At 41.3% G+C, this 24,989-nt stretch overlaps 1 protein-coding gene across 6 annotated transcripts in view; it reads right to left on the bottom strand.

Moving 5' to 3' along the window:
- The window catches only part of GRIP1 (glutamate receptor interacting protein 1), a 649,796-nt gene that overhangs the window by 32,785 nt on the left and 592,022 nt on the right, over positions 1–24,989 (bottom strand). For all 6 annotated transcript variants that reach the window (XM_045184615.3, XM_045184618.3, XM_045184613.3 and 3 more), the window contains 5 exons: positions 15,488–15,557; positions 14,629–14,774; positions 5,315–5,459; positions 2,463–2,602; positions 2,098–2,292 (listed from right to left, as the gene is read on the bottom strand). In XM_045184615.3, the coding sequence (XP_045040550.1) occupies positions 2,098–2,292; positions 2,463–2,602; positions 5,315–5,459; positions 14,629–14,774; positions 15,488–15,557 (696 nt within the window). The remainder of the gene's footprint in view (positions 1–2,097; positions 2,293–2,462; positions 2,603–5,314; positions 5,460–14,628; positions 14,775–15,487; positions 15,558–24,989) is intronic.

Below are 24,989 nucleotides of genomic sequence, written 5' to 3'. Positions count from 1 at the left end.
AGCAACCATCACGGGGTGTCCAGCCCAGGCAGCGTGACGGCGTGCCACAAGGCTGGCCACGGCCCCAAGGGCTACCCTGACTTTTAAACTCTCTCCCAACACCGAAATCCTGTGATCCACGGGCCTTTTGATGTCTGTGTTCGTTATGAGGATCATCTGAGATTGATTTTGTGAAAGTGCTTTGTAAACACTTAACTGTTTTACAAATGTATTGTTACTATTTTCCCATCACCTTAGAAGACCTCTGTTCCGTCCTGATTGATATTTTCTCTACTTATCTGCAATCTCTCTTCAACTTCATATAGATTTCTGATTTATAAACACCAAATTTAATAGTATTATTACTACTATCCCCTGTCTAGGATTTCAAATGTCCACAATGTTTCATAAATAATAAATGGCTCTTCATTTTTCTCTAAAGAGGCAAAGGCCCTCTATTTGGCATGCTGATCACGGTTCTGGTCCTGTGGTGGAAAGGGACAGGGTCGCTAAGTTACTACACACCGTCTTATGGGACAGAACTCATAAAGTCATTGGCATCCTCACAAAATCTCTGTAACAAAAAGTATCCACATTCATAAACAATTAACAAACACATGAATGCATTAACCTCCAAGTCTAAGCTGGTACAATCTGACTTCTTTATCCAGAGTGACCTCTGGTGGCCCATCAACTCCCAGGCAATGAGAATATCTATTATTTCATGGCATAGTTTACTTGTTACCAAGTATTACAACTTAGAAGAGTTAAGTGCCAGATAAATAAAGAAAGTTCCAATAATACCATATGATCTCACCTTTAACTGGAACATAATCAACAAAAGAAAAAAGCAAACAAAATACAACCAGAGACATTGAGTTTGGGAACAGTCTAGCAGTGGCCAGGGGGGAGTGGGGTGGGGACAGTGGGAAGAGGGGATTGCAGGAACTATTATGAAGGACACATGGACAAAATCGGGGGGGATGGTGGGGGTGGGGGAGGGAGGTGGGTTCAGCTGGGGTGGGGGGGAGGGAAGGGGAGAAAAGGCATACAACTGTAATTGAATAACAATAAAAATTGGAAAAAAAAAAGAAAAAGAAAGTTCCAATTCTGTTTTGGGTGGTGTTCAAAATATTTTCTCCATCAAACCCTAATATCATCTCTAACCAGTAACAACCTGACAGTTTTGAAATATTTTTCATTTTTCTGCCCCCTTCAGGAGATTTAACAGAGAGTAAACTGGGGGGCCCGGAAAACCGCAAACTGGGTGTAGACTCTCCTGAAAAGCAGTTAACTACTAAGCTACAAAGCAACCCTAAAACCCAGACATTTGATCTTAAAACTGTCTATTTTATTCTCTGGCTGAGTTAAATCCGGGTCAGAAAGGGGATTCGGAGGCTGAAATTTCTACAAGGCAATAGACAAAAGGACGCCTCAGATAAGGAGAAATACAAAGACTTTTTGGACACACTTCTCTCTTGATGCTACGTATCATGAGGAAGGAGACAGATTTTTAAAAGAAGCTTTTAGTGTTCACTCTGAATTCAGTCTCACACATTGTGTTTATTCCCTGTTAATGAGGGTTAACTTTTAACGTAGGTTATGCTGGTCCACATGCAGATGGTGTCTATGACATCTATTAAATACTTTTATATATTGTCATTACAATCCTCTAATAATGAGTGTGCTGGGAACCCCCTACAGGGTTTTAAAAGTCAGGAGGAGGCAGGAATAAATAAATCATTGACTAACCTCTTGTGCTTACTGTCAGCATCCCCAACCCATCTTTGCTGGAAAAGGTAAGACAACGGGGCCTGTCTTCAGTGGGCCGCCTCATTGCATGGCTTCCCTCAGATTAATCTGTGCTGGAAGGACCAGCTCCAGACTGAACACTTGACCCTTGCAGGTCTAATGGGGGCCTACTGGTGTTTGATAAATGTTCATGATTTATCAGCATTAAGAAGGGGGAATGCGGAGCTACTACAGTAATGCGTTCTATATGTTACATCGACGTGGACACAAGGAAAATATATTCTTTTCGTGGAGCAGAGGGTGGATCTTTCAGGAACATGGGCTTCAACAATGACAAATCCACTGTTCCTCAGGGTTAGGACACACCTTGGTTCCCGTAGCTGGCGTCGATCCCAGAGCCGTCCCACGAGTCCACAGCACTGTCCACGCTGGGCACTGTGGAGGGGTACGTGTCGGGGAGTTTGCCGGGCTTCTGCGTGGGGGAGGGGTCCTCCTCCACATCTCCCAGGTCACTCAAGTGGCTGGGAACGGGGAATTTCTTGGGACTTGATGCTGACTGAGCTTTAAAGACAGGAAAGCAGTTTGAGTATCAGAATAAATCTAAATAAAAAGATATCAAACACTCCCCAGCTAGAGTCATTTTCCTAGAAATACACACATAGGCATTTGCACATGCTTTCTGGGACGGAAAGGCACAGGAAATTCTTAATTGTGGCTCTCAACCCACTCACCATCTGTCTGTTTCTTAATTTTCAAGGTGACAGTCTCTCCTGCCATCTGTAACAAATGGATGGCTTCACTCAGAGGCTTCCCTTTCAGGCTGCTGCTGTTGATGGCTAGGATTCGGTCTCCGATGTGGATCGCGCCAGTTCTGAAACACCAAGCAGGAATAGGAATGTAGAAACAATCCCTGCATGCTACTGAGTGTCAATTCCCGGCCAGACTTTATATATTCATAACAGTAAAGACTTGGCAAGAGTCTCTAGAAGCCACTGTTAGCTGTCTTCTGGGCAATGTTACAAGACGACTGCATCTGTTGTGAATTACTTTTTAGTTTCAAATAAAAGTAGAAAAATTGTTTTAATTAGTATTTAAAGTGGACTTGTGTGCTTGTTAAATTCCAAGAAAGCTGAGTCATTTGGTAACTCTCTTAAAAATCCCAAGGAAACAATGTTGGACAATAAATGTAGTGATGTTTTAGCATGGGGCATTTCTTCTTTGTACGGGTCTGAAATGTTGAACATAATCATTGTCCCAGCTCACCGGAAGTGATGTTCAGGGAGATGGGGAGTACCCCAGACCCTGGTGTAGCAGGGCCCCCTGCTGGTGGTTCCAAGGGTCAAAAAAGGCCAATCTCAGGAATCAATGAGTCCTGCACCGCATAACAATGGAAATATGTTCTGGGAAATGTGTCATTAGGCGATTTCAGTGTCTTGTGAACATCACAGAGTGCACTTACACAAACCTAGGTGGTATAGCATAGCACACCTAGGCTGTATGGTATAGGAGGAAGAAGTGCTCCTAAGCTCTAAGCCTGTACAGCACGTTACTGTACAAAACAACATGAAATCAAATCAAGCACAAGAGAAAGTGATGCAATCAAGAGACTCAGTGACCACGCGATGTATGAGGCTGCCGCCAGCATAACACAATGTAGTGCTTTACAGCAAACGTTTTTATGTAAGTAGAACGAGCACACTCTAACATAACAATAAATAGTACAGTATACTAACTACATGAACCAGTAACATAGTCATCAATGATCAATCACTATGTACTGTATGCAACTGTATGCTTGTGCTGTACTTTTACACGACTGGCAGCACAGTAGGTGTGTTTACACAGCATCACCACACACACGTGAGTAACGCACTGTGATACCATGTTTGGACAGCTACGAGTCATTAGGCGATAGGAACTTTTTTTATGGGACCTCTGTGGTGTATGTGGTGGTCGTTATGGGGCGCAAGACTGTAGTGATGGGTTCAAATCCAACTCTGCCACCTGCCAGCTGTGGGACCTGGGGACCTTATTTTAACCCCTCTGGGCATCCGTTTCCTTATCACTGCAATGGGGGTAATCATCTCATAGGGCAGACCTGAAGATTAAATAGGAAAACATAAGTGAAGGGCCTAGTAGGTTATTTGACACACGAAAAAAGAAAATGAATTTATTGATCAGTAAACTAATTAACCTTTGGCCTTTCTCCTGCTCTTCCCATCCTCACCCAGGTCTGAACTAGCAGAGTGGAATTTGTGATCTGGTGTTCAGCGCATCTGCCTTAGTTTGGAAGCACTGCGTGTGGAAGGAGAAGAATCACAGCAGCCAGCTCAGGGATGCTGAAACAGTCAGAGCTCTTTCTCTGAAGGCTGCAGAGTGGGAGTCCCGTGTGCCAGCCTCCCCTGCACTGCTCACTAACTACCCTAAGTGAAGGGATCAGCCCAGCTCACAGGGCTGCTTGTGACTGACAGCTGAGGCCGTGGGCAGCTGTGCTGGGCAGCCGAAGCAGCTCTGGGTCATGCAGCTTATGAGTGGCTGCTTAGCAAGTCCACCAATGCATCAACTCTCGAATAATTTTTTTCCCTGAAAAAAAAATCATTCATTCTCTCACAAACAATCTCCAGTTTATGAAAGACCTACATTGTAAGCCATATAACATTTGACCAGTAGCTTGCCACACCAGATAAATATTAATCTTTTCTTGTTTTCTCCCTAGCAGAGATCCTTAGGACAGAAGGATGCCTGAAGAATACCATATTGTAGGTGTCTCTGTTAATATCACAACATGAAATTCCTACAGGACGACCTTTCTGAGTGGCCTCAGGGCCCTCATCTGGCAGATGAGGATGTTGGATGAGATGACTTCGAAGGCGCCCTGCATCTCCAAAGTTCTGCAGTCCTACATCTCTAGTTTGAAAATGCTCATCCTCAGGTGTGAGCGTGAATGGCGTGTGTGCGCTCCTGAGTTGGTCACTGAAGTGCAGATCTGGCCGTGACGTGTGGCGTATCCTCCCCACAACATGTCTCAGGGAGACGTAGTTTAATGGGAGGATGGGGTTACGTGCTAATAAAAACAATTTGCCAAAGGAATAGGCGGACATTCCAAACTGCAAGATATTACTGAGATATTACACTTTGTTTCCTGAAATCATTGAAGATAAAGGCTGTGTTGTCCTCCCCTGAAAACAGGGCAGCTAAGGCCAGTGCCTGTCAGGTAACAGAGGCTCAGTAGGCGTTTGCTGAATTGAAGTGGACAAGCCTGTTAACCTCCCTGAACTTCAGCCTCCTTCTTTCAAAGTGGACACAATATAAATCTACCTCCAGTCAATTGTGGTCGGTTTATACATTTCTAGAGACTAATATCAATGCTAAGCCCACAGCACCTTTCACTGCCAGTAAGATGTCCCTCAAAGTCACGTTGGAGCGATGGCTGAGAGTTCTTAAGCTCTAAAGTCTCTCTTTTGTGCAGATTTGAAAAAGTCAACAAATCAGCTGAGCAGGAGAGGAGAGCCTGTCTTTATGTGGCTGTGAGGAAGGAAACCCATCTCAGACACAGGTCATGGTAACAGTTCCTTATTTTTACCTTTCAGCTAATCCCCCTTTAGTGAGGCTTGAAATGATTATAGGATCAAATGGCTCTTCAGTTCCTGAAATCGTGATGCCAAGGGGCCCCCCATAGCGCTTAAGCTCCACTGTGTAAATAATTGCTCCGGAACTTTCTTGTTCATCTGCAATAAATGCCAAGGAATCATAATTGGTTTCTTTGGAAAGAAAACAAAGCAATGAGACACATATATTCAGACATAAAATAAGAAATTCAGAACATCATCATCAGAGCATTATGTCTCAGGAAATAACTATTTTGGGAAGTAGCGTTTCCTTAATAGGGTATCACATGCTAACAGGGAGACAGTGGTCGGCTCACTGCCTGACGACTTACATTTTACATCTGAGAGTGGTCCGCCCAGCTGGCACCGAGGGCCCTTCACACAGTGCCCATGCCCAGCACAGTGCGTGCCCAGCATTTGGTAAGCGTGCCATCAATACCCGTGGAATGACCACAGGGCTGAGGAGACCAGTTGGGAGGAGAGAGTGGTGCAGTGACGAAGAGGTCAGGCCACACAATTCCTATTTCCAGGCCTTACAAGTAACTAAGTTTCAATACAGAAAAGCGGATCTTACCCAGGGTCAGAGCACACTCTAATGTATACATGGTTAAGTGGACCTGAGGGAGGTTGGACTGGAAATCTAGAATCCCTTATACATCATTCCACCGATTGTGTCTTAAAATGTAAATCCTATTGATGAATTCATGGATATTAAAACAGAGGTGTGAATGATTATCTCTTCTATTCCTGAGATTAAAAGCCCTGTAAGTTATGTTTCTATAGCACATACCAGGCTGCCACCCCATCATAACTTAATTTTTGCTAATTTTTTATATTTTTAAACTTTATTTTTATTGTCGACACTATTACAGGTGTCTCCATTTCCCCCCCTTTGCCCACTTCCACCCAGACCCCGCTCCCCCTTCCCTCTGGTCATCCCCACACTGCTGTCCGTGTCTGTGGGTTCGTTGGCTAATCTCTTCATTTTCTTTTTGCTATTTACCATCAGCATGAAGGAAGTGCAAGTGTGGTCTGCCTAAGCATTGGTCTGAGAGATGCCATGAGATGCCTTCAACAAGGGTGGGATGCAGATAGGAAGTCTCAGGGTCTTATTTGCTAACGGCATGCTGAAGGATTTTGAGCCTTTCTTGTTTTATTCCTCGGGCCCGGGAGCTGCAAATGGTTAAGGAGCCTTTTCATTTCTATACCTAAGGATGCAATGAAATGGTCCAGTAGCTACTTTAACTAAAGAGTCAGCGTTTGCAGTCAGACTGTACCACAGTGAAGCATGGCCACAGTCACATTTCTGCAATGACCCCCTGCTCATTTATGATAGGAGACCCTAAAATAAGGATGGGAAAAAAAGGCTTGAATTAACAATTCAAGTGTCTGTGCGTACAGTGAAAAATCACAATGAAAATAAAATGAAAGGTTTATAGTAATGTTGGAAGCGATGTGTCCTCTCCCCCCAGCACTTACGTCACCCCTGACCCCTGGGTGGGGAGTTCCGAATACGCCCATTGCCTGCACCTCCTCAGTGCTCTACTCCCAATAGTCTCCAGACACACAGAGTTAAAGACCAGCTTCCACCCACCACAGTGTTTAGATCAACACCTAGTGCATTAAAATCTCCTGTGTTAGACTCAATTTATACTGGCAGCGGAGAACCCTCTGTATCAGCAGTTTTCACCCGGTGTGCCGCAGCACACTGGTGTGCCGCAAGAATTTTTTAAACGTGCAATACCCGACTACTCGGTCAGGGGCCCTGACCTCTTTTCCCTTAGATTGTCGAATAAAAAAGTGGCAACAGCCAGCACACCGATAGCTTTTTGGTGTGAATGAATCCAAGTCATACCTATTTTTTGGTCAGATCGGCAAAAGATAGAACATTTATTGGTGTGCGGCAGAATTTTAGTAATTGGTCTGCGTGTGCCGAGATGGAAAGGGTTGAAAATCGCTGCTCTGTGTGAAGCCCCAGTGGCTCCGAGTGGCGGTTCACAAGCTTCTCTCAGGTTTCTACTCCCGCTGCCGCAACAGGCTGGGGGTGGTTTGCTAAGGAGCTACTGAGATCGATGTCAGTTAACCACCGTTAATGCTAGGGGAGGTATGATGCTTCATTGTACCATTTTTCTCTATTTTTAAATATTAAAAAATTTTATAATATCAATGAAATATTTTAATAAAATAGTACTTTATTAAATAATACTTCATTTAATATATTTATAATATTTAATTTAATAATTTTATAATATTTATGACAATACATATTCCACTTAATAACATTTAATTTAATAATAACTTTGATTCCCTCAGAAAAGTCTATCTGGATGCCTCAGGTAAACAGGTATTTAATTAGCTTGGCTTCCTCATTTTCCTAGATGGCGGTGCCGGCGGCTGCCTGCCTGGACACTGTCTCACCCAGACCCTTTTTGCCCATTTGCCGCCCAGGCGAGGTCCCAGAGCACCCACTGCCACCTGCTCGAGAGGAGGCCCCCATCTCAGCTCCGCCCAGGTTTTCTGAATAATGGTTTCTTCCAAACTGTTTTTCCTGGTAGGGATCCAGCCTTTGCCCCTCTCCCTCCCATTCATTTTCAACAGTACTGCCGACACACAATTCCTTTTCTTTTCTCCCTGGGATATTTTAAGGGCATAAATTTGAATATGTTACTCTCTCACTTGATGCTTTCCATTGGCTCCCCAATTCTTTAAGAATAAAACACAACCTCTTTCTTTGCATGAGCGGAGCTGGAGCCTGAGTGGATTTCTGAGGTCACACCATCTTCCCATTCCAACCCAATCTTCTAAATTCTCCCTCACTGCAGTTTCTTTCAAAGCACTTTCCTGACATCTTTACCCTTGTGCACAAACATCTTTCTTCCCCTGGGGAATTTCTACTGTGACTTTAAAACATGGCTCAGAGGTCTTGTCTTTCAGGAAGGTTTCCTGGCTCCTCGGCCGGAGCTAGAGGCCTTTGAGCTCGCTATGGATTCTTCTGGTGTTTCTCACCTTTTTAGTTCAGTCCTTGCTTCTGTCCCCAACAAGGAGAAAAATTGAATTAAAATTCTTCCTGACAAGAGGACTAAGATTCACTCAGGTAGGGCTGAGCTTTGCAGGGCCACTGACCTTTATCATGTAATATCTAAGATTCCTCACTCTCTGAGAACTGACTTTTGCCCCCATTGGGAAGGCATGTTCTAGCACGTTCTTTTCACTAGATGTTTTAATTATTTCTCTACTTGTCTCCTCTATTAGAATAAGATCACCTTGAAAACAAAGATTTTTATCTTCACATCCCCAGTGCCTGGAGCTACATCTGGCACCAAGGACACTTCAGCAGATGCCGGAACAAATGAGCAAGAGCAGGGGACTGACTGTGGGAGTGGGGCTGTCAGGGTAGGGGTAAGCCATGGGGAGAATGGTGGGACAACTGTAACTAAACAACAATACATTTTTAAAAACAAAACAAAACTATCACTGTCTTTATCTTTGTCTACTAACATTCTCACGGATAGAAATAACTGGAATATTAACTTCCAGTGGATTCTCCATCCTATACTCTATCATGAAACTAAGCCTAAATAAAAGGTTTCCACCCAAAAAAAAAAAAGGATGCATGAATGTTAATGATGTTAATGTTAGTATGTAGCCACTGGTTCTGAGGCAGGAGATTAAGAAACTAGGAAAATTCCTGGGCAACTGGAATGGGGAAACTGAGACAAGAAAATTAAACAAGGCCAAACAGTTTGAACAACTTACAGCCAGCTGGTAAATCACCAGACCTTATCTCCCCTAACCAAGGACACTTGAGAGCAAATGGTTCATACCTCTCCTCCCTGACCAGAGAATGCATAGCCTACCTGGCCATAAACGACAGGCCTCTGGGGAAGAGAGGAATACTACTGCAAACAGAGAGATAACCCCTGAACAACAGGACTGAGCTTGGGAGGAAGCTACACAGCTCCCCTTTTGGCTCCCTCTCCCCTTAGTCTCAAGGGAAAGGGTGAGTCTGAGCTCTCCTAGGACTTGCCCCTCCCCAACTCCCACGTTTCTGCTATATAGACTTGTTTCTGAAAGCTCCAGGGGAAGGTGGATGTTAGGGTTTCTACCCACCATCTTCTCAGATTGCTGGCCTGTGATATTAATAAAAGTGTAATCGCAATCTAATCCCTGTTTCTGCTTTCTGGCTAAGCATGGGCAGGCAGCAGCGCAGGGGCTGTGGACTCAACTCAGTTGCCCCCCAGTTTTGGTTCCAAGGGAAGAGCTCTCTAAGAGAGCTCTGTGGTCATCCTCCCTGCTCCTCCAAGGTCTAGTTACCTTCTCCAAAGTGAGGCAAACCCAATCTGGCTCATTCAAAGTGTGAGAATGAGACCTGGGCTGCCACTGTGGGAACCCGCACACATGGAATATCCTCCTTTCCCAGTCCCAAGAGTGGCTGAGCCAGCTTCAGGCTGCACTTCCAGTTCCAGCTGCCTTCTAGGGCTTTAGCTCAACTGGCATGTGAACGGTTCTGCAGCTTAGCAGCAGGGTGATAACTGCCCATGTGGCTCAGGTGGTTTTGGAGGTGGAAGCACTCCAAGATACCTTCTCCTTGGGGCTGCTCCAGCTTAGAAAGCAGCAAGTGGAGTGTTGAACCATAACAGAAACTTTCTGAAAAGGAAAAATGCAGGATCACCAGTAAGATGCAAAGTGAGCCTAACCAGATGGTAATGATATTATAAACAGCTTTTATATTACAACAGAAGGTTTACAACTATTAGTGAAAGACATGAGAGGGGGCCAGCCTACTTGTTTGTTCTGCTTAGCTCTAGTTAAGAAAATGAATGGGACCACGGAACAGATGCAAAATGGCAGCATTACTTATGGGCAACGTGATTTTCAGGCTTCTTGAGCACCGCCTGTTTAACAGAACGAGCACTCTCTGGCTTGAATCCACAATGGCAGCTGATTCCGCGGCCGAATAGGAGGCTTGGATTTGCAAGAGAGCCTTTGGAATGCATAAATGTACAGGTCAATCAAAGTTCATTTCAATGGAAAGTGATGGAATGCATTTCAGAGTAAAGCTGCATTTCTTGGAGGGGGACAGGCCTGTGTAAACAAACCATTTAGAACAGCTTCCTTACTGTTTGTTACATGATCTAAGCAGAACCTTAGAAGTTACCGGTATCTGGGACAGATTTGGAAGCCTCCATTTCTCTCTTCCTACAATTCCTTCAAATTCTCTACTGTTTTTGCTTCAGTTCCTTCTCAGATCTCCAAACTCTCCCTTCTGCATTTACATTGGACCTAGATGCAATCAAGGCAAAACAATAGATGCTACTTCAAGAGGGTTATTTGATCTTTGTGGGGCTTGGGATTAGGGAATAACCATTGTTTTAGAGCCTGGGATCCAGGGAAGAACCCTTTGGCTGTACTTAATTTAAGTTTCTGTGGTAACGAAAGATAGAAAATGCAAAGGCTCCCAAAGGCAGCATAGTCTGAATAGAGAGGGAGGGAAATCCCTACAATCAAGTGTTCCAAAAGATCTGGCCACTGTGAAATACAGCTAAAATTAGCTTTAATAACACCATAATAATGACTATTGATCATTAACATTCATTGGGCCTTATTAGGTGCCACACATTATTGCTGAGCACTTCCATTCATTACCTCCTTTGATCTGAAAGCAGCCAGAGAAAGTAGGCATTAAATGGACATTTATAGATGAGAAAGCTGGTGCTCGGAGAAGTTAATTTTCCTAAGTCTCCCAACGTATCAGTTGTGAAGCCCATCTAGTGCTCTTATTCACTTTATTCTCCTGCTTCCCCAGACTGGACGACAAACAGTTGATTCAGTTGCTCTCAAATGTCTCATTCAATGTTTTAGTAAATGGTTGTGACCTGTGTTCCCTGACCAGCTACTATGGCCTCACTCTCCTGCTATAAGTCTTCCCCATTGACTTCTGGGATAATTTCAAATGTCTTAACATCGTTTAGAAGGGCCATAATAATCTGGCTTCAGCAGTTCTTTACTCTCCTGCTTTGAGTCCTTACACATAGTTGTTGCTTTAGCTACATCTGCTAGTAGGATACGCTGTACACTCTGGCCTCCTGCTTGGTTCGTACTCCTCCTGTGACTAATTCCAGCAATACCTCCCAGACAATCTCAAGACCAAGGTTGTTAGAAGCATTCCTTGAGCTCTCCAGGCATCAATGGCAGCCTCCACATTCTCTTAGCATTCTGTGCATACCCCTAGAACATCCATCATGTTGTTAATCATTGACTTTCTTCTGTTTTCCTTATAAAGGTGGTGACTGATTTAAGGGCAGGCAGGGAGTGTGTCCCGTTTAATCTAAGAACTGGCAGTCCTTAGCACAGTCCCTTTCACCTCATAGACACTATGAATGCTGACTGCATGAACGAATGAAGAAACAAAGACTTAGACAACATCTGAAAATCATGCTTCGATTGCACTTTCTTTTGGGAATTTCTTTCAAAACTGGGCTAAAGCCTCCAGCACCACACTGGGTTCTGTGCTAGGGAAGAGGTAAAGCCCTGTGGAGTAAAAAGCCCTTACCCCATTTTGCATGATTTACCAAGCTAAGCAGATCTCAGCTACCTTCCTTGCAGAGAGAAAAGGCCAAGCCAGGGGTGAGGTACAAGGCAGAGCACTGAAACCAATGGGGCTGAAAGATATGCTTAATATGCGTATTATGATTACCATAGTGTTAGGTACAGGGACGGTAGGGAAAGGTCTAAAGGGGAAAAAGTGAGCCGGAGGAGAGCAACAACTGAAAGTAGGATCTGGCTCTTCCAGTGCTCAGTTGTTGCTGAAACTCCTCCCAGTGTGTCTGCTCAGCCTGGCTTTGGGATTGCAGCATCGCCACCCGTGAGCTCCAAACTTATCCACCCCTGGCTTGGCTTTTTCACTCTGCAAGGAAGGTAGCTGAGATCTGCTTAGCCTGGCAAATCATGCAAAATGGGGCTCTCCACACTGCTTTGCCTCTTCCCTAGCACAGAACGCAGAGTGATCCTGGAGGCCTTATCCCGCTTTTGAAAAGAAAACTCCCCAAAGAAAGTGCAATCGAAGCCTGCTTGTACGGAGAGGGATGCGAATGTTGGCAACATAAAATCAGTTGCTTGGGAAATAACAATGAGTAGAAATCTGTGCATATTTTAAAATGTTGGTTATATATTTGGACAGAATCATCCTTCCTGGCCGTACAGTTGGATCTAAGTATCGATTTGTTTTGACTTTGATTAGGAATCGTGAACACATTGCCTGACATAACCATGAACTCTAGGTCTAGAGGGTTTGATCACCGGTGATTCCAGAACATGGACAATAACTCATTATTGGTTTGGATGAAATTATAAACACCAGAAGCTCCCTTAACCAAGCTCCAATTCACCAATTCACTGGATTAATTGTGGCTCTCCATCCTCTGTCAATTACATTGGCCGATGACAGAGAATGCTCCAGATTAATCGGTTTCTCTCTAGCACCCCTGTGAATGTCTGCTCTTGCTACCTCTCGAGTTGTAAGCTTAAAAAATTTAGAGTTAATTACATTTATTCCCAGGCCTGTTTTGTCCCAGTTCTACTTGTTATTGTAACTACGTAATTTAATGAATCTTACATAACCTATGAAATATGAGATTAGTGTTTCTATGAAAATAAAATCAAATGCTTGGAAAGATGCAATAAGGGGGGCTAATTAAGCAAACATCTACTATTAATTATGCAGAGGAAAAACCCAACAGCATTGGGGAAAATAAAAGTCTAGATGGGGTAAGCATTCTGATTGCTTTGAATTTTTAAAATTCTCACTATTAAAACAAATAAACAAAATAACTCCTACAAGTGGAAATCATAAACTGTGTATTATGGTTTAGGCAAACAAGTAAAAAGACTTGTAACTATAATCAGCAGAATATTCTTATGAAAGGCCTTGGCTTTACCCATAAGGCTGGCAAAATTTTAAATTAAACATTTATATTGTAGATGTAAATATACTCCCTATAATTCCCCACATTAGCTGACTCTTTCAATCAATGGCCTTTTTCTAACGAGCTCTAGTCGTATAATCAGATCAAAGGGCTTCTACTGCGGGGCCTCAGAGTGCAGCCCTCAGACCAGAGCAGCACCCATCGTGGTGAAGTTTGTCAGAAATGCAGAATCTCACGCCCCATTTGGGAGCAGTGCCCAAGAACTGTGTTTTTTAAAAAAATAATTCTTAATATTTTAATTATAGTTGGCATACACTATTAGTTTCAGGTGTACAACATAGTGATCAGACATTTATGTAACTTATGAAGCAATCGCTCCTATAATTTTGGTACCAATCTGGCATCATACATAGTTATCACAATATTAGTGACTACATTCCCCATGCTGTACTTTACATAGGGAATGTACTTTACATTTAACGCCCCTTATTGAATGTACTTGACATTCCCAAGACTATTTCGTAACTGCCAATTTGTACTTCTTAGTCCTTCCCCCTTTCCCTACATTCCCCCAACCTCTCTCCCCTCTGCTAACCATGTTCTCTGTATCTATGAGTTTGTTTCTGTTCTGTTTGATTGTTTTTTAACAAGCTCCTCCGCAGATTCTGAGGCCCACTAGAGTTTGAGAAGCACGCCTCCAGTGGGTTCACACATTGCTGGAAGCAGTAAGAATGGATACAGCCCTTTTAGACGGAAACATGCTACAACACACATCTTGGTGAGATTTCCCTTTCCATCTGACCCAGCAATCTTACTTCTAGGAATATTTTCTAATGAAATAATTCAAGAGAAGAAAAGTTGAAGAACGATATCTATGCATAAAGACATCCATGATTGTACTATCCATAAAATAAATAATTAAAAGTGATCTAAGTAAGAAGAACGGTAAATTATAGTCAGTAAATAAAAATGACATATATTAAGAGTTATAAAATCATAATGTATTTATAAAATTAAGTAAAAATGTAACACGCACTATGGTTATAATTATGTAATATAACTATCAACTTGAAAAGGACTTGTTCTGTTGTATTAGGGTGGTACTGGGTGCTAATTTCATTTAATTCTTTAAAAATTATTTAAATACCAGTTGTAATAAGGACACTATCGTAATTATATCATTTAAAAGCACCATTACTTAAATACTGCACTTCCAATGCACATTTTAAAGACCCTTTTAACTATGTAAAACTCTGCCGCAGTGTCACTAGCCAGCTGTTGTTAGTAAAACAGCAAGATCTACTATCTTTTGGGACAGATGGGCAGTTAGAGAAATCAGTGTTAACTAAGGAGGCTACGAGTACCTGAGTTATCCTCATCTTTGCGGATCTTGAGCTTTACCAGGTCTTCGCACTGCTGCAGGATCTGAACCGCATCTTCCATGGAACAGTTGTCCAGCCGAATGTTATCTATTGCAAGCAATTTATCCCCAAGTTCCAGGGTTCCGGTTCTGTTAATAAATGCAAAGCAACACAAGAGTACCGATGAGCTCTTCACCAGGCCATTGAAGAGGCACTAAGCGTAACGTAGCGTTATGGTAGCCTGCAGAGGAAAAGGGGTTCTTCAACTGTTCAAATTGAATTTTATTGACAACCCCCCTTTTCCTCAGTCTTATTTTGGATGGCCACCATGACATTAAATTGCAGGGTATTAAAAACAGTTTTTTTTCTTGCACTGTCTTTGAGTAAACCAGGACAACATTGTAAGCTTCACTCAGAAATTCTCAGGTTCCTAGGAAGGAAGGTAATGTCTCTGGTCTATAGTCAGACCCCTGGAGCTTCTCTGCACTGTTGCGCTACCCTTTTGATTCTTGGCAGTCTAGATACTAGGACAGGGTTGAGGGAGTGAGGAACGCCAAGGTGGGATGCACTTCGGGGAGGTCTGAGACGTGGCGCCTCTGTCATTTCCCCTGCACGGGGAAACTCAGCGTGGCTGCAGTAGGAAGAAAACCTACCTGGAGTGCGGTGTTTCCATCGAGAGTGTAATACTGGCAGTGGACCACTGCAGGACGAGTGAAGATTTTCCCGTCATGAAGCGAGAAAAAAGTACAAATGCCTATGCGTTTGCATGCGCATATAATGTACGTGCATATACTGTATGTGGATTGTTTCTGCTTTAATTTAGAAACGCCTTGGAATGGACCAGAAAATCCATTTTGCTTACCTGTGTGCCACACTGCCTTTTTTGATATCTGAAATGACAAGGGGGTCTCCTGGTTTTCTACTGGACGGTGCTATAAAAATGAAGACAGAATAGTCACATCCTTATACCCATGATTCCCCTACTACTATACATTTCCTGTTTTATAACAACTGTTCATGCAAGCATAGTGGGTATGTAAAGCAGAAATGACCAACAAAGGAATTAGAAATGTGCCCAATGCATCTTCTTGCTGTAAAAACACCTTTACATTAAAGTATTTACACACTTAAAAACTAAAGTCAAGTTATTTTAAATTTGTAATTGCAAAAAGCAACTGGAGAGCTGCCCCTCAGATTTAAATCTGTTTTAACCTGTGATTCTCATGAGAGGGAGAATGATGAAGGGTGGATGCTGTAATAAGAGAATATTAACAGCCACGGGGGACTCCTGCTAGGGTCCCTTCTCCCTGCCTTTCTCAGCTCCTTTCAAGGCGGGGGGGACCCCTTCGTTCACGGAAATGCACTGTATCACTCAAGTGTCCTGGGGTGTGGGGAGTGGATGAGAAGCTGTTTTTTTTCCCCCTAGATGGAAATCTTTTGCTAGATATAGTATACATCTTTAAACGTTGTTTACAAATTCATACCTAGAATGTTCTAAAATGTTTTGGAATATGACCATTTTATTTGGTTCACAGTAGTAAATATTTGGTGTTACTTAATTATATTTTATGCATATTCATAAAATAATCATGTGCACATAAGTTTTCTTGAGTTGACAGATAAAACTATTATCTGGCGCAGTGGTCAGTTCTGAGCTTCATAAATTTTCTTAGAAATATTTCCATTTGATGAGAATGGAAACAAATTAAGAAGAAGTCTACTTAGAATTAATCTTAAAGATGAACTATAGTCCAAGTAAGTACAAAAATATCACCTTAATTTAAGAATTTAGAAATATCATTTAATTTAGGCTGATATGAAAATTAACCACAGCAACATTTGTAAAAAACATTTTGCTTCCAGGAGGAGATGTTTTGCCAACCTAAGCCTGTAGTGATCATTAAGAGGCCCCTAAAGTAAGATTTTCTTATAAACAGTCTGATCACCCCATAATAATCAGAGAACCATATCATAGCTCATCATCCCATCTGAATCCCAGGAAAATGTTTATACACAACAACAGATGGTTTAATATCTCAGCACAACATGGAAAGGAAAAGCAAACACATATACCAATACCTTACCCACTATCTAAATTAGTCCACAGGAAGTGTTAATGGGGCTTCATTTAATCATTATTTTTGGCTTCTAGCAAAGAATGTAAAACATTCTATTCACTACAATTAATTCATAATTTATATCTCTACTCAATGATTTGAAATAGTTCCTCTAGAGGAATATAAACTTCTAGCGTTTTTACTCATGTCATATTTCAGCACAGCAAATTGTTCTGGGCATGGGCACAAAAATAAAAACTTTGTTATTACCAGCAAGTATGACTTTTCTAGCATCTGCCAATGAATTTACACATTCACAAAAATGAATATTTTGCCAAACAGAAGTAACCATCACAGAATGCTCAATATTTCCCTTGGTTTAAAAAAAATCCATGTTCCCTTGAAATGATCTGAAACAAAACACTAGTAGAGGCAAGAAAATACATTAAACCCATCTGTGTCTTCTTTGCAGCAGGAAGAGAGCACGGTGACCTCTTGGACAAACTCACTCCAATTTGCAGGGAGGTCTGAAACTTCCTATGGTCTACAGACAAGTGTGGTGGCCATTCTCACGTTTGCTAGATCCTTCTCTTTCTCCTTTAACCAAGACCATACCTGAGGTTTGAAAGGTTCATCATGGTGGGTGCCCACTGGTTTGACAAAGTCGAGCCCATCGGTGGGTCCAAATCTCTGTGAGCTCCTGACAGCGTTACCACCGAGCCTACCAGGCACGTTAAATGTGGCGATGCATGCTTTGGGGACTTGGGCACGGTTTGTACACCCTGAGAAGATGTCACACACCAACATGCTTTGCTTGGATTATGGTGCTTAAAAAAATTAAATTAGCCGCCAGCATATCAAAATTGTAGGTTTCATATAAATGTATAGCTTCTTTAAAACAAATTGGAGGGGCAGTATGGATGGTACAGTGGTTACCGGGACTTGGCAGCCAGACTGCTTGTGTTGAACACCCTGGCTCTGCTGCTTATTAGCCATGTGTGCCTGAACATGCAGTCTTCAGGCTCTTTAGTTTCCTTCTCTGCAAAACGGTGAGGACGGCAATAGTGGTGCTTATCTCATGGAGTTTTTGCTGTAAGGTTGTTTTCGCAGGTGAAGGGATTAAACCAGTGCAAGTAGAATGCACTACGTAAGTGTTACTGTTATGATTATCCAGCCTCCCTGGACTCACTTTCCCACTGCCCCCTTTGGATGGAGCCTTCCGTCTCCCTTTTGTTCTCTTTTAAAAATGTTTTTCAAAAACAGTTTACATTCGATATTATTTTGTATCAGTTTCAGGTGCATAGCATAGTGGTTAGATCATCCTATTTTTTATGAAGTGTTCCCCTCAATGTTTCCAGTACCCACCAGGCACCACACATAGTTATTACAATATTATTGACTATTTTTCCTATGCTGTACTTTACATTCCTGTGGCTACTTTGTAAAGACCAATCTGTACTTCTCAATCTCTTCACCCTTTTTACCTGGCCCCCCAACGCACCCCCTCCTCTGGAAACCATCAGCTTGTCACTGTTCTCGTCGGAAGGATCTCACTCACTGACTTGTCTCACTCCTGAGGGCTTCTGAGTTTGTATTTGAGTGAGAATACGCTAGCACTCAGATATTTGAATTCGATCAGAGTTCTCTACAGAATTATTCCTTTAACACGTAGTTATTGAACACCAACTATGACGTAAGCACTTCTGCTTTGGGCACTGGCTATGAAGCCCCAGAAAAGTTGGATAAAAAGGAGAGGCTGGGCTGGTTAGGGAAGAAACAGTTTTCTCCCTTCCTAGAAGTGATTCCTGCTTGGAAGGCCATACAGACATGCCCTGTGGGGAGGAGGTTACACTAAATGAGGAAGGAGTGTGGCTTAGAAAAGAAGGGTAATGAAAGGTTGTTAGGTCCTGAAAAAGAAAGAAAAATCATAACCTTTTGAAATCTTGATATAAGCTGGGTCAACATACAGAATTAAAAGGCTGACAAAAGAGCAAAATCCCATGTTATAGGATATATATATATATAATTTAAAATACAGCCTTTTTCCCACTCATAGTTCATAATGTAACTTTAATTCAAACTCTTCACTTGTATCACCAATGTCAGTTGTTTTATTGTTACTGGAGACCATGTTTTAAGTCATCTACAAGCTTTTTCAGAGCTCACTGTCAGGTCTTCGACAGCGTCTTTGCTGCCCCAAAGCGCAGCTACCCATTTGTAATTACTGTGTGTCTCTCATGCTGCCCATAAGTACACAGTCTTGATCCTCACAAGGAAACTACTTACTATATTACTTTTTTAAATTTACTTTTTATTTATACAAATTTTTATTTAATAAAAATTACACATGCATACAATTTAAAGAGTTAAAATTCTAAAAGAGCAGCCCTTATTTTTTGCTTATCCAGATGCAACTTCTATATCTTGATACAACCAGATGCTGCTTATATATTGCTAATAGCATACAACTACTAACACTCACTTGCAGTGTTATTTATTTACTTCCTATTATGAAAAAGGAGGAGTTAGTTTTCTTTCACCTCTATACCACCATCATGTTCACATGTTTCTATTTTCATGAAGTATCTTTTTTCCATCCCTTTACTTTCAGTCTGTGTGTGTCTTTTGATTTAAAGTGAGTCTCTTGTAGTCAGCATATGTAAGGGTCTTGTTTTGTTATCTATTCAGGCTCCATTTGTCTATTGATTGAAGCATTTAATCCATTTGCAATGGATTGAAAATAATTGTTGATAGATATGAATTTATTGGCATTTTATTATGAATTATTTTGATCTTTTTTCCTTCTTAGAGAAGACCATTAATGTTTCTTGTAATACTGGTTTATTGGTGATGAACTCCTTTAGCTTTTTCTTGACTGGGAGCCATTCATCTGTCCTTAGATTCTAAATGATTGTTTTGCTGGATAGAGCAATCTTGGTTGTAGGTCCTTGCTTTTCATCACTTTGAGTATTTCTTGCCAATCCCTTCTGGCCTGCAAAGTTCCTGTTGAGAAATCAGCTGACAGACTCATGGGAGCTCCCTTGTAGATAATTAACTGTTTTTCTCTTGCCGTTTTTTAGGTTCTCTTTTTGTCTTTAACTTTTGGCGTTTTAATTATGATGAGTCCGGGCCTCTTTGGGTCCATCGTGTTTGGGATTCTCACCCCCATGATGGGAATGTTGGCATGCTTGAAGTTGTCCCAGAGGCTCCTTATATTGAACACTATCCTCATTCTTTTTATCCTTTTTTCTTTTAGCCATTCTGATTGGGTGATTTCTACTTCCTTATCTTCCAAATTTCTGATTTGATCCTCTGCTTCATCTACTCCATTGCTGACTCCCTGTAATGTATTCTTCATTTCAGTTAGTGTATTCTTCCATTGTTTTCTAAATTATGGAGTTGCTGTTGAGAAGTCTGATGCTATTCTGATTATTTGATTATTATTTGTATTCTGATACATTGCATAAAAACTCCCTCCTTCCTTCTGCCATTGGAAGCCTGTATATTTGCCTTTTTTGTCTTAGTGTTTTTAAAACTCATGATAATGTGCCTTGGTGTAGGTCTATTTTCATCCATGGCTCAAAGTACCCTTCAATTTGGAAACTGATATCCATCAATTCTAAGAAATTTTCTGAAATTTATTTGGTGCTTTACTTTCTTCTTTCTTCCTGTAATGGCTATTATTTGGATGTTGTGTTATTTGGACTCATCCTGTATAATTCCTATCTACTCTGGATTCCTCATTTATTTTTGTTCTAATTTCTAGAAACTTTTCTCCAATTTATTCTCTTATATTTCATTGAATTTTTCATTTCTGCCATATTATTAAGCTTCAAGAGCTCTTTTGTTCTCCTCTGTATGTTATTTAGCAATAGTAATCATTTCTTCCCTCCCGTGGATATAATATCTTACGTTGCTAATGATGTTAATGACAGTTTCTTCCTTTCTTCTTCCTGCACATGCTATTTTTATGGTTTTCTTCTCTATCTTTGGTGGTAGTCTTGCATATTAGATTCTTTCCTCAAGTGTCTGTTTTTTTTCTTAGCTCTCTGTTCACATGAGAGTGTGACCCTAAGAAGCCGAAACTTGGTACATCTGAGTGGAGCTTGTGGAGTTTGGTCTTTGTTGTCTAGTCAGACCAGGCTGTTTCTCTGGGTCAGACAGCCCTGATTCTTTCTCTTGTTTGGAGGGTATAAGTCTGGCTACCTGGACTCTTTGAGCGATCTCAACAGTCACTACGTAAACTTTCACCTGCGCTGGTTTTAGAGCAGCCCTGCAACACTCAGCTGTGCTCTCCCCGTCTGGGGACCTGCTGTGTCACGCTTCCCAGAGAATAAAGCTGGGCTTCTGCCAGGAAGGAAAGGAGCGCCTAGCTGTGCTAAGTGGGAGAAGGCATCTGAGGGACTAATTCATTCTTCATAGACTTCCAACCAATCCTCTTGTCTTAGTCCTACCATGACTCTCACTTAGAAGTTCCTGATTTCACCAATTCCTGGGCCTGTTGGGAGTTTAGGGTATAAGTCAGGTTCACTGTCAGCTTTCCCTTCTGCATCTTTAAATTGTCTATCTTCTTTGCCACTTCCGAATTTTGTTGCTGTGTCTATTTTCCCTTTCCTCATCTCTGTATGTTTCTTTTCCTTTTGAAAAGTCTACATTGTAATTTTAAAATGGGGTGTGGCGTGGGAGCGGAGCTAAATGCATGTGTTCAAGCTATCACCTTTGACTCCTGAAGTTTCAAAATGACTAGTCATCCCTTGTTACCAGAAACTTTTCTTACAGGGAATATGGATTCTTTTCCTTTCATATAGTTGTTGGAAGAGGTAGAAATGACAGTATGTATCCTTTGCTTTAAAAAATTTGCATTAGAAGACAGGTGAAATCTTCTGAGTTTTGTAGTGAGTTAAATATGAATCAAAAAGTATTCCAGGAACATTCTACAATATCTAGCCATTCATAGAACATACTCTGCTAGTCAAAGTACTTGCTCAAAGGGCCTGATAAGTGTCCAAATGTCATTGGGGTAAAACACACACACACAATCATTTGGTTTTACTTTAATTTCAACCATACATATATCACTTGACAAGTAAAACAAGTTATTTGATTTGAAGTGGAGCAGTGAGTAGAGACTTTATAGCAAAGTTGGCAAAAACCCTGAACCATTCTCTTCTAAATATGCTTAAGACTTTAGGGGAAATGACAGATTTGTTGTGCTTGCCACGAAGACTGCTTAATGATTTTCTATGTTTATAAACAGCAGGCCTTTGTTCTTGCAAAAAAATCCAGTCACAGCTAAAAAGGAAAGCCAACAAATTAACTGCACTCACAAGATGCTGTCTTCTGCTATAGTGTCTGGGAAGGTTCATCCATCAGACACCGGTGGGGACGAGTGGTAACGTGACAGCAAAGCCAGTGTTAAGTCAGACAGATGGGTGTGAATCCCTGTTTAGCCTTTATAGCTCTGGGTTTTGGGGCGGGCTATCCACTTAGCCTTACTTTCCTCTCTGTAAATTGGCATAGATGTCACAGAGCCACTGTGAAGATTAAATGGGAAGATACATAAATTGCTCAGAGCCATGCTCGGAACAAAGTAGATACAAATTCATTTGATAAAACCAAAAAAGAAAACATCAGTATCAGAAGGATATTACTGACAACTGCACATGGAAACCAGGATTCTCAGGCTTGAAAGTCAGGTGGGCTGCGCTCTCTGACTTCTGACTGGGTGAGGGGTCAGAACGTCACGATGCTACTTCCTGTCCCAAACCGCATCCTTCTGCTAGGTCGGTCCACTTTGTTTGTTATGATAAATTACTCCATGTTATAGCAAAAAACATCAATGAAAGTAATGCCTGATGCTAATGTGCTATGAATGTCCTATCAAGAACTTAAGAAAATTAGTCTAAAACTGTCACTACATCCAAATTCGGAGGGACTCATTTCTCAGTCAATTACGTATAAAGAATGAGTCTTTAGCCAAATGTGAAAGGTTCTGATGGTATCATTCAGAGATGAAGGCCCGTTTCTTACCACTCAGCATTTTCACAAGGTGAAGAAGACAAAAGTTTTATAAGGACAATGAGAAATATCAATGAACCTTGGCCGTACCTTGGTTTCACTAAGAGTACCTGTGTATGTTAGAGAAAAGGGCCCTTTGATTTCTTACTTTTAGTGTAGTTGCAGTTGGCACTAAATTTGGTGATGTAGAGCTTTGATTTAAATATTCCCCAGGGCTGTATGTGTAAGGTAAATAATAATCATCATAATGACTCTCATTTGTTAGGGTTATAGTTATATATAAATATATAGTTATATATTAATTGTATAAGGTATTTTAGGCACTTTACGTACACAAACTCTTTTAATATTCTCAACCATGCTACAAAGAAGCAATAAGTACACCATGTTATAGACAAAGAAACTGATCACAGGAAGATTAAGAGAGTCAGCGAGTGGGGCAGTCAGGGCTCTGAGGCCCTGCTGATTCACATTCCAAGGCAATGCTTCTTCAGTTCACACAGCAGCTTTTGCACAAGCATCTATGCTCATCATCTTCTTCAGGGTCTCGTTTCCTAAAGTGCACAGTGGTTAGTAGACTCCTTATTCATTCGCTCAATAAATACAATTTTTAAAATTTAATGTATTTTTTCATTACCCTTTAATCCCTTTATACTCCCCTCCCTCCAGCAATAACCACACTGCTGTCCATGTCCATGAGCCCTTTTTCCTTTTTGCTCAATCCCTCTACCCCTAACCACCCCCCTGCACTAGCTGTCATCCTGCTCTCCACCTCTGAGTCTGTTCCCATTTTCCTTGTTAGATCAGTTTGTTTATTAGATTCCACATTTGGAAATCATATGTTATTTGTCTTTCTCTGACTGGGTTATTTCACTTAGCATAATAGTCTCCAGTTCCATCCATACTGTCACAAAGCGTAAAACTTTCTTCTTTTTTATGGCCGAGTAGTATTCCATTGTGTAAATGTCCCACAGGTGTTTTATCCACTCATCCACCGATGGACACTTGGATTGCTTCCATATCTTGGTGGTTTCAGATAACATTGCAATGAACATGGGGGTGCTTATGTTCTTTCAAATTAGTGTTTTGGGTTCCTTAGAAGATATTTCCAGGAGTGAGACTGCTGGGTCATAAGGCAGTTCCATTTCAATTTTTTGAGGTATCTCCATACTGCTTTCCACAATGGCTGCACCAATCTGCATTCCCACCAATAGTGCAAAAGGGTTCCCCTTTCTCCACATCTTCACCAGCACTTGTTGTTTGTTAATTTATTAATGATAGTCATTCTGACAGGTGTAAGATGGTATCTCATTGTGGTTTTAATTTGCATTTCTCTGATGATTAGTGATGTTGAGCATCTTTTCATATGTCTATTGGCCATCTGTATGTCTTCCTTAGAGAAGTGTCTCTTCAGGTCTTTTGCTCACTTTTAAATTGGGCTCTTGGTATTTTTGGTGTTGAGTTTTGCAAGTACTTTATAAATTTTGGATATTAACTCCTTGTCAGATGTATCAGTGAATATGTTCTCCCATTCTGTAAGTTATCTTTTTATTTTGTTGATGATTTCCTTTGCTGTGCAAAAACTTTTTAACTTAATGTAGTTCTGTTTGTTATTTTTTCTTTTGTTTCCCTTACCTGGGAAGATATATCTTATAAAATATAGCTTAGAGAAATGTCCAAGATCTTGCTGCCTCTGTTTTCTTGTAGGATTTTTATGGGTTTGGGCCTAACATTTAAGTCTTTGATTTATTTTGAATTTGTTCTTGTGTGTGGTAGAAGAAGGTGGTCTAGTTTCATTTTTCTGCACATATCTGTCCAATTTTTCCAATGCTATTCATTGAATAAACTATATTTAGCCCATTGTATATGTTTGCTTCCTCTGTCAAACATTAATTGACAGTAACCAGAGGGCAGGTGGGAGGGGATAATGGGGGAGAGGGTCTTCAGGAACAACTATAAAGGACACATGGACAAAACCAAGGGGGGATGTGGAAGCAAGGGAGGGAGGTGGGTTTGGCTGCGGTGGGGGGGAAGTGGTGGGGGGTAAACTGTAATTCAACTGTAATGTTCAACTGTAATTGAACAACAATAAAATAATTTAAAAAATATTAATTGACTATAAAGGTGTGGGTTTATTTCTGGTCTCTCTATTCTGTTCCACCGATCTATGTTTTTATGGCAGTACCAAGCTGTCTTGATTACTATGACCTTATAGTATAGTTTCATATTAGGTAGTGTGATTTCTCTGACTTTATTCTTCTTTCTCAGGATTGCTGTTGCTATGTGGGA

The sequence above is a fragment of the Desmodus rotundus genome, chromosome 3, assembly GCF_022682495.2.
Source record: "Desmodus rotundus isolate HL8 chromosome 3, HLdesRot8A.1, whole genome shotgun sequence".
In the NCBI taxonomy this organism is placed as follows: domain Eukaryota; kingdom Metazoa; phylum Chordata; class Mammalia; order Chiroptera; family Phyllostomidae; genus Desmodus; species Desmodus rotundus.
This window is presented reverse-complemented; position numbering and strand designations above follow the sequence as displayed.